The 13,185-nt window shown below is 38.0% G+C and overlaps 1 protein-coding gene across 14 annotated transcripts in view; it reads right to left on the reverse strand.

Moving 5' to 3' along the window:
- smoc1 (SPARC related modular calcium binding 1) overlaps nucleotides 1–3,887 on the reverse strand; it is a 56,287-nt gene extending 52,400 nt beyond the window's left edge. For 13 of the 14 annotated variants that reach the window (XM_079633736.1, XM_079633747.1, XM_079633741.1 and 10 more), the window contains exon 1: nucleotides 3,529–3,886. In XM_079633736.1, coding sequence (XP_079489862.1) covers nucleotides 3,529–3,633 — 105 coding nt within the window. In that variant the 5' untranslated portion in view covers nucleotides 3,634–3,886. Of the gene's footprint in view, nucleotides 1–3,528 lie in introns of all 14 variants that reach the window. The other variant, XM_079633740.1, reaches the window with a different exon arrangement.
- Nucleotides 3,888–13,185: the final 9,298 nt, after the last annotated feature.

Raw genomic sequence — 13,185 nt, forward strand, 5'->3', positions numbered from 1 at the left:
TCTGAATAATGTGTGGGAATGCTTATGCCGTATCTTTTAATTGAACTACTGAATAAAAAAAAACAGATTAGACTATGTTTTTGTCATGTTGGAAAAAGTTCACACTCTATTAAGTCCATACTTCAAAGGGAAGGGAATATTAAAGTGCTCTAGGTCTCGTACGAAGCGGTTGTAACATCCAACACAGTGTCTGTGTGTGTACTGTAAGAAAAATGTAAAAACATTCACAGATTGCAGATTTTTCAGCAGACTGTACATGTTATGTGTTCAGTAGCTTGCATATTCAGTATCATAATTTGTATCTGTATCATATAGCTTTTGATTAATTTTAAATACGGTTATTTGGCCTTACACATTGTGTTTTGTAACACGAATAAGAATAAAACTACCATGTTCGTGTCAACCCAATGCTAAAGTCAAATTCATCACCATTTTTAATGCTAATAGCGTGATTTAATTCACCATTAAACTACGTTGACAATGTGTTTCCTATTGAGGTACTCAAGCTGTGAAGTTTTATTTCTGTTTTTCTGAGTTGTCTTTTTAAATGTCATGCTACCACGAGGATCATGTTTGTCAGACTGTTAACAAGTAAATAACAGTGAAAGTTCGAGTGACCTTTGCAGATTAAGTGCGTAATTAGTTTGATGCTATAAAACTTTATCCAGCCTCGTATGCATGACAAATTGTGGCACTATGAAAACACAGCAATGTTGGCTCAACCAATCAGGACTATCTGTTTATCCAACCAATGGCAGATGAGGGGAGTGTTGGGGAAACTTGATTTCATATCATTATTTATGCAGTGCTGTTTGGTGATGCTAGTAGAAAGAAATTATACTTGAACCCAAGGAACTTAAAATGAATAGACCAATGCCTACTGAGCAGTCGGTATATTCACTGTGCTCGGACGCATCACTGCATGTTGACAGAATTAAATCCTCAGAAAATATTATCTTCTAAGTCTGCGGCATGTCAGAATTGGCTCGGTCAAAGAGCTCTGAATAACTGTGACTGGAAAAGTGTGCTAAATTCATGTTAAATGTGGAAAAGGAAAGCTAAAATCCCTCTACTGTCAAGGGACGCTTCCTTTCTTTCTTTCTGTTTTCTTTTTTATATATAAACCCAATCACCCAATTGGCTTTCAGGAAAGAGCTTGATCCTGTTATTGGCCCGAATACGTCTTCCAGCCGAGTTGAGCAGCCATAAGTCCTCATGAAACGTTGGGTTCTTGGAGCTGACAGCATTCAGAGATAAGCTTTTACAAATGAGGCACAGAAGGGAGTAGGACTTTTGAAGCGTTTAACTCCAGATTTTTTTAATAGCTTTTTTAACGCAACCTTTCTGGCCTCCTGTAATGATTAGATGAGGATGATGAAGGATGTTTTAGCACTGCGGAGATATTTCTGCACTGTTTTCTGCTGTTGAGCAAAACAAAACACACACACGCGCCCGCACACACACACACACACACACACACACGCACACACACACACTCTCTGTATGGCTACTATTACAGGATATTTCAGTCTGTATAGTTCTTGCCAAAAATAAAATAAGTGAGCAGATATTATATCACAAGAGATAAACGTCTGTGGGTGTTAATGGCAAGAAAAATGAGAAAGTGGCTGCATAAGTATAGAAAAATGGCAAAATCATTAAAAGGAAAGAAGCCATTAATGAAAAAGATTAATGCTTCTCAATTCTTCCAAACAGCCATCAATTAAATCACACAGGACTTCATGCATTTCAATAATCATGCAGAAACTCTGGTGCTTTTATCAAAATGCATAACTGTTTCTTATCCATAATTAAGAAATAAATTAGATGCAGGGCTATAAATGTGTGTGATAGGAGTTAGATACAGCCGATGATCCCAAGGAATTTATTTTAAAACACTTTTAAAACCTATTTATATCTCAATGAGGTCTAATGTGTTCCATGCAGATTAACTGGTTCGGAAAATATTTCCTGAGGACAAAAAATGTGACGTTTTTGTACCTTGCTATTAGAATCTTCTCAGCAAAGCAAATAGTTTTTTAAAGAAATTAATCTTTACTCGGTTCACTTTTGGAGATAGACACATGTGGTGTGTTTTTAGGTGTGTGTGTTCCTGGAATCCCCTACGTTATGGGGACCAAATGTCCCCACAAGTAAATTTTGACCTTGAGGGGACATTTTTTTGGACCCCAAGAGGAAACAAGTTTATAAATCATAGAATGATGGTATAAAAATCATTACGTCAATGGAATGTCTCCATAAAACATAGAAGCGTGTGTGTGTGTGTGTGTGTGTGTGTGTGTGTGTGTGTGTGTGTGTGTGTGTGTGTGTGTGTGTGTGTGCGTGCGTTCGTGCGCATCAGATTTTTATACCGACCACCTCCTCCAACCACAAGTATTACAATACCTCAGCAGCATCCACAAATTTCTCTCTCCTGCTTTCTTTCTGATTTGTTCTCACTTTCATTCTCAATGGTCAATCTCAATGGTCTCAGTGCACAACTGAATGGACATTTACCACAAGAGCTCTGCGGCAATCTTGACAAACCATTCTTCTGTCTGAATTGCTCAAATACTTGAGGACATAAAAGAATGCAGCGGCAATTCGATTTCTGGGGCAGGTTTTCATGCCTTGACCGGATAGTGTTATTAATCACGCATGTAAGATCCTTTCTTTCTTTTTGTCTTTTTTTACTTTACTACTATTAAAACAAAAAGGATGTTAAGGTCAATAGATCATCACCTTGACACAAACTTACTGACTTATAGAAATCCTGACAGATGAATTAGCATTTTTTGGCGAGACATATGAGAGACATCATATAGCTCGACTATTCAATATTTTGTCAGCAAACTGATTCAGCCGCAGAAACAAATACTCCACACAGTTGTCTTTGTTGAAATCGTATGAAATGCTGCATTGGAAAGGCAACGGTCCTCTTTTCTATGGGCACAGAGGGGTGCACAGGAAGCAAAAGACCTTTATGACAAAAGGTCAATGGGTGTACTGAAGTCTCACTGACAATGTGCCTCAGCAAGCAAAACCCAACTATTCAGCCGAATCACCAGAAGATGCTCTGGTGTTGGGTTATTACGCATTCTAGAGTGTCTAATCCTTCCAATAACTATGTATCATACTAATAATACGGGCAGACAATGAGTTACCCTGGTATTCAGAATGCAATGCAATATTCTTTAACTCATGTCACTGTTTAAGACGGCAAAAAAGATGCTGTGAAATTTCCACTGGTTTATTGTGCATTATGTATATCACTAACAAGTAAGAAGAATGGTCAAGCCCTTATTCTGAGTAGGATGCAGGGAAATATATTTGGGGCACTTTGATTTAATGGCATTGTAGAAATGTTCATACATAGAAACACTGTATCAGAATATTGAATTGCATCACTATTTTAACAAATGCATTAACATCGATACAGTATAAGCACTTTATGCGTCACATTGACAACTTTGAGTGACGCACTTAAGTTATCAGAATGACAAATGCGTAAATTACGCACGGACTTACCCGAGGACCACTGGACTTCTGCGCTGAGGCTGGTGGCAGGCACATCATCATCAGTAGCGCGTGCGAATACAAAAACACAAAAACGACCCGATTGTGGAAATACATTCTGTCTGACGGTGAAGTATAAGACAACTGACAGCCTACGGACAAGATTAACTTAAGGATTGGCAAAGGTCCCAAAGTTGCAGGAAATTCCAAAAGTTTGTTCCCAGATAAATTGGTCCTCAGCGGGTTTCTCCTTCACATGTGTGTGTTTTCATAGTGCCAGAGAGAACGCAGACGAGATGGAGATAGTCGTGGTGATACACACTTTCCACTGCGCGGGATGTACTGTCCTTTCCAGAGCTACAGGTTGAATAGTTTGTCTTACACTTTGGGACGCGTTTAAAACCTCAGGAGGTGGGATTGCTTGGCGTGATTGACAGCGGGATCGTCCAATGACAGCGCAGTTCGACCGGGTGGGGGGTGCAAATTCTGCAAAAGTCCGCGGATTAATCATCAGTCCACTTGGTTCCAGCAACAGTAATGACGCACTCTACGACTTTCTTTGACACAACTGTCATACGCAACTTATTTCTTTTTTTATGGTTGTATAATTAGCGTAAAAGATAAAGCGTAATATTTAATAATTTATGTATGTAATATTTAATAATATATTTTTTTATTTTTTTATATAAGGGAGACCGAGGCAGATTGTTGTCACAAATGTTTAATCTTCGTAGTATTATTATTATGGTTATTAGCCAACTTATTTCAATAAATGCGACTTCATTTAGTGAAGGCAATGTGGCTTTGACAAGCAATTATTCTGTTGTTTAAATATTCACAATTAAAATATAAAAGCCTATTTTATGTTTAATATATTGATATTCTATGGATATTTTGTTTTGTATTATATTATAAGAAAAAAATAATAATCAAGCGATTATACATAATGTGACGCCTTAGCCTACTACTATTTTTTTTTCTTCAAGACATGATTATTAGCTAGCACAATTGTGTCATCCCAAAAATTGGATGGATTTTTTTGGATGGATGGATGGATGGTATATAGATAGATAGATAGATAGATAGATAGATAGATAGATAGATAGATAGATAGATAGATAGATAGATAGATAGATAAATAGATAGATAGATAGATAGATAGATAGATAGATAGATAGATAGATAGATAGATTAGTTTGTTTGCTCGTAGATTGCTCGTTAATCTGTCTGTCCATCTATCCATCTAATCTATCTATCTATCTATCTATCTATCTATCTATCTATCTATCTATCTATCTATCTATCTATCTATCTGTCTGTCTGTCTGTCTGTCTGTCTGTCTGTCTGTCTGTCTGTCTGTCTGTCTGTCTGTCTGTCTGTCTGTCTGTCTGTCTGTCTGTCTGTCTGTCTGTCTGTCTGTCTGTCTGTCTGTCTGTCTGTCTGTCTGTCTGTCTGTCTGTCTGTCTATCTATCTATCTATCTATCTATCTATCTATCTATCTATCTATCTATCTATCTATCTATCTATCTATCTAGTCTGTCTGTCCATATATTTACTTATTTAAAATGATTAAATATATAATAAAAATATATAATAAAATCTGGATCTTTCTCCCAGCTTCTGAAAAGTTCAATTCTACCCTATTAAATTGCATTTTAGGAAGAAAAGGAGAGAAAGAGAGGAGAAGCTCAGACAAGCAGGGCTCAGGTCTGCTCAGGTCTGCCTCCATGTGGTTCTCCGATCATGGATGTGGGATGAACCTCGATCTGCCGTTATTTCCACTGGGATCTCGGTTATGCCATGTTCCACACCGCGTCAGCCGGTGTGTGTGTGTGTGTGTGTGTGTGCGGGACTGTGTGAAGCTCCTCTGGGGGGAGGAGGGGGGACAGGAGTGTCTAATGGAATGTTAACGAGATCACTTTATGTCCTGTATCCACTTTCCTTTAACCATGTCCTCATACAAAACAAAGACGCTTTCTGGCGTGTGAAAAAAAAGAGTTGTTGTTGGAGAAACGTTGACCAACACAGACGGCTGTTGTCACTTGGCTGGACTTGAAACAAATGTTTGACAAGGGGCAGAGAGAAAGGAAAGGGCGAACAAGCTGAAAAGGTCTGTGCTGCCCAATTATCACACCGACCCTTTCCACAGATCCTCAATGGCGGTTCACTGTCTGTTTATAGCAAGCAAAGCCGACAGAAAATTAGCAGGTGTCTGTAGACAAGAGCAGCCAGCCCAATCCAGCGGGCACCCTGCCGACTCCAACGCAATTATTACCAGGCCATGCACATTTCGTGGCTTTCATCAACACACCAGTGCAGAGGAGAGGTCTCGTATGTTATTATGATGTCTTAGATAAGCATGACAGGCCCGCTTCATGTTAAGTGTCCTTAATACCTTTGTACTTTAAATTGTGTGCTTCTAACTGCTGTTAAACCCATTTACAGCTTTTATAATTAGACATCTGGACCGAGCTTTATTGTGGTTTTACCAGCTTTCAGAGAAGTTAAAGTTTCAGTGCTGAGAGATTCCTTCAGCTAATGTCTTTGACAGCAATTGTCTTCTTCAAGATGTACGGATCCTCGCCAGATGTCTAATTAATCCATGCAATGTTTTACTACGTGCACTTTTTCTTTTTCTTTTCAGAAATGCTGGGTTTTAAAATGAGTGGCAAGGAGAAATTGCAAACGGAGTCTCTGTTGTTTCTTATAAAATTCATTTGGTGAAATAAAATAGACAAGTGACTAAATTGTTGTATATTAAGGGAATATTCCATGTTCTGTTCAAGCAAAGCTCAGTTGACAGTATTTGTGGCATAATTGCACAATGCTGATTATCACAAAAAAGTTGACATTTTATTGTAAGGTTTTCATGTTACCATGTAATTGTACAATTAAGTATGGGGTAATATTAATTAACTATGTACTTACAGTATAGGGCTAGGATTAGGGTTTGGTTTAGGGTTATTTGCATGTATTATGCATTATTTACTGTTCTTTAGTAAGTAGATGTAACGTGTAACAAGGACACTGTAAAGCAAAGTTACCAAAAAGCCCTTTCTTTTATTTAAAAAAAGTTTTTTTAAAAGGCAATTACTCTTCAACAAAGTCACCTTAACATCAAATTAATGTGCGTAGTTATGACTAAGATAATATATTATTGGATGAGTTTAATGAGGCGTATTGAAGTTCATACTGAAATCTCAGATTTATGATGACAAAATCTGTCCTGAAACTGCACACTGTGTTCTTTTGCTCAGGAGAAAAAGCAGCAGAAGTCTCTGTTTATTCTCAGTGTAATCTCAATGGAAAAATAACTGAGATCTCATTAGAGGCTGGACGTTCCTACAGAGGCTGGACGTCACACTCCTGTTACACTTTATTTTTGTTACAGTGTAATTATATATTTAAGTACTGAGTAATACTAAGCAACAACATACTTACTATAGGGTTAGGGCACTGTAAACCCTAACGCTGAAAATAATTAAATGGTTTGAGTAGGACAAACTTAAATTAAAGTAATAGAGTATTTAGGACTTTCTTTCAAGTTCACAGAACTGATATATTTTAAGTAAACTGAACTGTTTTATTGTTTTGAGTTTTAGGAAATTATTTATTTAATTTAGACAAACTTAAGTTTAACTGAAACGGCTGGGATGTCTATTTCCCAGCATGCTTTGCCGATGGCACTCGAAAGGGAGAGTAAATGCTAAAATTAAGTGTAATTTGATATGGTTTTTTTGTGCAATATTAATGTTAAGTGGGAGATTTAGTAGTGATTAATGTTTTTTTATGCTTATTTGGAAGAATTTCTGTTAATGTTGGTTTTAGGATAGTTACCATCATGGTGACGAGTGGTGCATGAGCTTGATTTGAGAGCAAATGATACCTTCATTTTGTTTTACTCAGTCAGCAAGTGCTTCAGTGTAACATACTTTTGCTGATGTGTTAGCTAATTAGTATGTCAGCAGATTAGCTTGTTAAAGCGAACTAAGTTTATAGGCCTACTAATAAAAGTGTTCATATTGAGATTACATGAAAGTTTTAAGTTAATTGTATGAATTAGTGTAAACATTTAAGAGTTAAGAACAATTAAAATGTATAAGTACAAAATAAAAATCTGCTAGTTCTGCTTACTTAAACTTTGAATTTCATAATTTTTTGAGGCAATTGATTGCCTTAAATGTTTTGAGTTCTGCCAACTTATTCTGGTTTGCAGGATTAGGATTTGGTTGAAGGTTAGTTGCATGTAATTATGCATAAATTACTGTTATTACTATGGTAAGTACATGTAACATAATATTATGTAACAAGGACACTGTAAAATAAAGTGTTACCAAATTAAGTACTTGTAATTAGATTATATCACATTTTTAAATTCTCGTAATCGACTACAGTTCATTTTTTGTGAAATAACATATTCACACAATAGCAGTAAATTAATTCAGAAAGTCATGCAGTTTTGTAATTTCACGTACAGATTAGCCGCTCGTCAGGTGGCCAAAATCACACCGAAAATTGAGAGGTCACACAGCATTTGACCACTGGATTTACAGAAATCATTTTGTTGTGTTTTTTTTGCAACATTGCATGTACTGTAATCAAGTCCTGACGAACACATTAATTGAATAATGTATTGATGTGTCTTTGTAAGGCTTTTGTCTTTCAAACACATTTTTATTATGATTTTTAACTTATTTAAAAATGTTATGATATAACTTGATTTTCATTATACTCATAAACCCTCTGCAGTTCCTTCACGAACCCCAGTCTGAGAAACCCTGACCTAATGTAATGCTTAATGCACTTCATGTTGTTGATAACAAAGAAATACATATATTTCTATTTGCATTTTTATATCAATATGGTACAATATTATCCTATTAAATTCAATGTGATGGTCAAAAGTAATCAAAAATTAGTCTGATTAAATTTAATAAAATGTGCTGTAATGGATTACGTTACTAACTATAATTTTGTTTTGTAATTTGGAATTAGTAACGGACTACATTTTGTAAGTAATCTACAGCACAGATCTCGGTGAGTCATTTAATCGTGTATTATTATTATTTTTTTTTTTTCTTTCTTTCAAAATGCACAGATTCACGTCATTTTGTATTTGTGATGCAGGGATTCACTTTTTTTTTTTTTTTTTTTTTGTCAGCCGAACCTATAAAATATAAAAAAAATATTTACTTTATATTGACTTTATACTTTAATATATTTAAGTACCCACTGAGATTTTAATTGTAATACATTAATAATTTACTCTAAGTAAATAAAGTAGTCAGATTATATTGCCTAAAATGTGTAATGTAATTGGATTACATTACTAACAAAATTTTTTGTCATGTAATTTGAAATCTGTAATTGACTACAATTAGTAAGTAATTTACCCAGCACCGCGCGCGTGTGTGTGTGTGTGTTTATTCCTCGTCACTTAACACTTGAAGCATCATAAGCTTAGGGACTCATATAACAAGACATTTCAGATCCGAGGATCGCTTAATACATCTTCGTCCATATTTCTCACAAGTGCCTTTTTGACCTGATCGTGGAAGAATGAAGGAAGGAGATGGACGGAGAGAGGACTTCAAACAAGAGAATGTTAGGTCAGATGCGGAGCCCTTTCACTTTAAAGTCCCTCATCTGGCTTTCATTTGTGGAATTCCATGTCTTTTACATGTACTGGCTGCGATTTTCACAAGCTCCCGTATCTGGTGGAGTCACATGATTCCAGGCCTGGCCAAAGACTTCAGTCCAGTCACTGACTTTTTACACCTTCTTTGGGGTATTCTTTAAAGGAAACCTCTCAACCTACACACACATCCACACACATATTGGGTTTCCATTTTTTTTCACGGGGACTAATATACTTAATATACTGTACAAACTGTATATTCTATTCCATAACCCTAAACCTACCCCTCACATAAAACTTTATGCATTTTTACATTTTCAAAAAGCATAATTTAATTTGATTTATAAGCTGTTTTCCTCATGGGACCCCCCATTTCGGATGCCATTTTTGTGCCATCTTTTGTCCCCATAACATAGGGTTTACCAGGACACACACACACACACACACACACACACACACACACACACACACACACACACACACACACACACACACACACACACACACACACACACACACACACACACACACACACACACACACACACACACACACACACACACACACACACACACACACACACACACACACACACACACACACACACACACACACACACACACACACTTTATTCTTCATCCACCTCATTTGATGGACAAAGTGCAATTGAGACAGAAAAAGAGAGACTTTATATAAATGTACATTTATATTCCATGTTCTGTAGACGTTACCGTAAGCTCAGTCGACAGCATTTGTGGCATTATGTCTTATTTTAAGGTGTCCTTGTTACAGTACACAAGTACTGAGTAATAGACGTAAGAGGGATTGAGACAGAAATAGAGAATGTTCAGAGGAAAGCGGGGTGTGAAAAGAACCATTGAGACAGTGTCCAACGAGTGGTGTGTCCAACACCTGCACCGCCTATTCACCCGAGTGTTTACACACTGTCATCCACAATTAATGGCTCTCAGGGGTAGGGCTGCTGGGGCCCCAGACCCTTCCTGGGCCCTTATGAGTGCCTAATTGAGCATACCACCCTCCTGATTGAATTAACAGCTTGGTCCCAGGGACCTTCACCCCACCGGAGAGGGGGGCTTCGTTCCCTCTGTGCCAGCCCGATGGAGGAGGGGGGGAAGGGGCAAGGGGTCGAGAGCGCAGAGTTGTCAAAACGTCAGCAAAGCGTGGCCTTTGCTGTTGGCAAAAGCAAGCAAGAAATGTGAACTGGGGGCATTCAGAGGTCCCGGTCTTCGCAAGGACAGGCCTGCCAGGTGTACGCTGGCTCGCAAGGCTTGGATGTAGTGCATGTTTGGGGCCTACAAAGTATTGCTTCCTATACCTATATTAAAGGTGCTTTGTGTAGTTTTTCTACTAAAATTAATCCATTTTTTATTGCCTGTGTGTGAATGGGTTGTAATCGCACAATAAAATGATCCACTTGGCGGGTTTTGCTTTTACCTCTGAAAGCAAGTATTCCTATTTCTATGTGAAGTCTCCGGGTCGGATTTGCCGCGAAATCCAGTGACGTGACTGAGACCTGCATGCGCGCTCCCGAGCCTCTCGACTCGACTTTGCACTCAACACTGCAACTTTATGACATGGAATCTGCTAATACTAAGAAACGACCAGCACAACACAGACTCCAACACAAACTCCACATATTAATAAAAAAACTAAAAAAAGCATGCGCACGAGCACTCGCTTGTAAACGTATTGATTGCATTCTGAAACATCACCACTAGATGCTGCTAAAAACTCCACATAGCCCCTTTAAGGGGTAAATCACACACACACACATACATTTCTATTTATTACATAATTAATTATATTCACAATTATACTCGTATGTATTTCCCCATTCAGGCCTCATACAGAGATGTGGGTACCACCTTGGGCCCATAGGCAGCCTGTATGGGACTGATTGTGTTTGCCCATGTCTGACCCATATGATGTAATAAAATCCAAAAATCTGTATTTGAGTGAAATTAAAGGTGCAGTAAGCGATTTCTGAGAAACACTGATATTAACCCAAACAAACACACCCTCCCTTCATTGCTCCGCCCCCAACATGCACAAACACACAATGCAAGATTTGATGTCTCTGTATCATAGCTGAAGCAAAGCAAAATAATGCTTTGAGAAAAATAAAGCAAATGACGAACGAACGACAAGGAAGAACAAGGAATGAACATACAGTAGACAAGAGTATATACAATCAAGAGTTGGTTGTTAGTCGCCAGCAGCACACCTGTAAAACATTCTGTAAAACAGCAAAACCAATGTTACTCACAAATAGATCAGATACAATGCAACCTCACGTCTGTTTTCAGGCCTTCCCTCCAGCGCTGGAAGGCTTTTCTTTTCTAAAGCTCTTGTCTGATCATAACCCTTCTTTTTCCAGTGAAATTTCTCTGAGCTTTTCTCTTTTGTAATGTCTCTCAGCCATCTCTCTTTCTACAGCTTTTCTTCAAATCTCACTCTCTCTCCTCTCCCATCATGAGTGGACACGCCCCCCACTGCTGATTGGCTACAAGTGTGTTGTGCTTCTCAGTCCAATCCACTTTCAGCAGCTTTTTTTCAGAAATAACTTCCTGCATCTTTAATTACAATTAGATTTTGATTACAGAACTGTGTGTATAATCAAAGTTTAAAGATGAGGATTCTACAAAAACTCACCATTACACTGTCAAGTTTCTATATGTCAGCAGCAATTTAGACATGACAGCATGGTTCATGAAGCTGTCATTCAGTCAGCTAATAGTGCTCATAACTGAAATGCAATCCAGATGGAAAAAACTCTGTTGTGTCTTGATTAAGGCATAGAAACCTTTCCATATGCCATGCCTCCATCCGCTAACCCCAGCCATTTTCATCCCTATACCATGCAACTCACCTCTCTGTGACCCCAGCACATACCATTGTGAACAGTGAACTGTGCAATGGCTATATCTCCCACAAACCCCCCCACTCCAGATCTCATGCCCCCAAATGACAAGGCATCCTGCACGTTCCCTGATGTCACCCCGGTCTCACAGCTTTCCTGACGGAGTCCATGGACGGGGCCAATTAAACTCGCACTGTTCTTACACTGGGTCAAAAGTTTAGTGGGTCACCACCACAGACTCCCCCTCCAGTTATCTAATCCTTTTCCATGAAAAGTGGCTCCGGATGCCAATTAAAACGCATCCTGTTTGTTTTTAAATTTAATTAAGCACAACTGATAATGCAATGATTTGCTATTCATGAGTTCACACTAACAAATAAGTCATATAAAATATATACACAGCCGACTTATTTGTATGTATGTATATATATATGCCTCCTCTTGTACTGATTGGATAGGCCATTTGAACGTGTTCCTTACAAACTTTGTTAATAAAACATAATTTGTTGGATAAATCTCATGACCAGTCTGCCAAGGTTTCTTTCACACTTGCTGGACAGTTAAAGGGTACATCATCCGCTGGCAAAATCGGCTTTCAATAAAACTTTGTTGCTTGTACAGTTGAAAGGTGATTTTTTATTTTTTTTATTTTTATTGGTGCTACCTGACTAGAGAAAACAGAAAAATTCAGTTGTCTTCCCTTTTGAATGAGGTAGGGAAAAGTTAACACCCATTACTGGGAATGTCGCCGTCCAAAGGTGCGTTCACGCCATGTTGTAATTACCGTAATGACAAGATTTAAACTGGTAACAAGCGTTCACTTCCTCGTAGAGCTCGTATACAGCTTGTAAGGTGGGACATTTCTGAGAGCTCCTAGTTGTACCTCGTGACCGCTGCAGATTCATACGAGTTGATAGTGTTGCCATAGAAAACCATAATTCCCAGTCCGAGGACGTGAACCAGAGATGGTCTTATTATTGGGAGATACGAGGGCCCATGGCTCTCCCATTGGAGAATGCGTAACGGCCAACTTGGATCAAGTGTGCCTTGATAACCAATCACATTACAGCCTTGACGTCATTCAATTTCGTTCATAGTTTTTGGACAGTCAATCGCTGTTTGCAAATACCATAGAGATGAATGAGAAGT

The sequence above is a fragment of the Phoxinus phoxinus genome (genome assembly GCF_949152265.1).
Source record: "Phoxinus phoxinus genome assembly, chromosome: 13".
Lineage (NCBI taxonomy): Eukaryota > Metazoa > Chordata > Actinopteri > Cypriniformes > Leuciscidae > Phoxinus > Phoxinus phoxinus.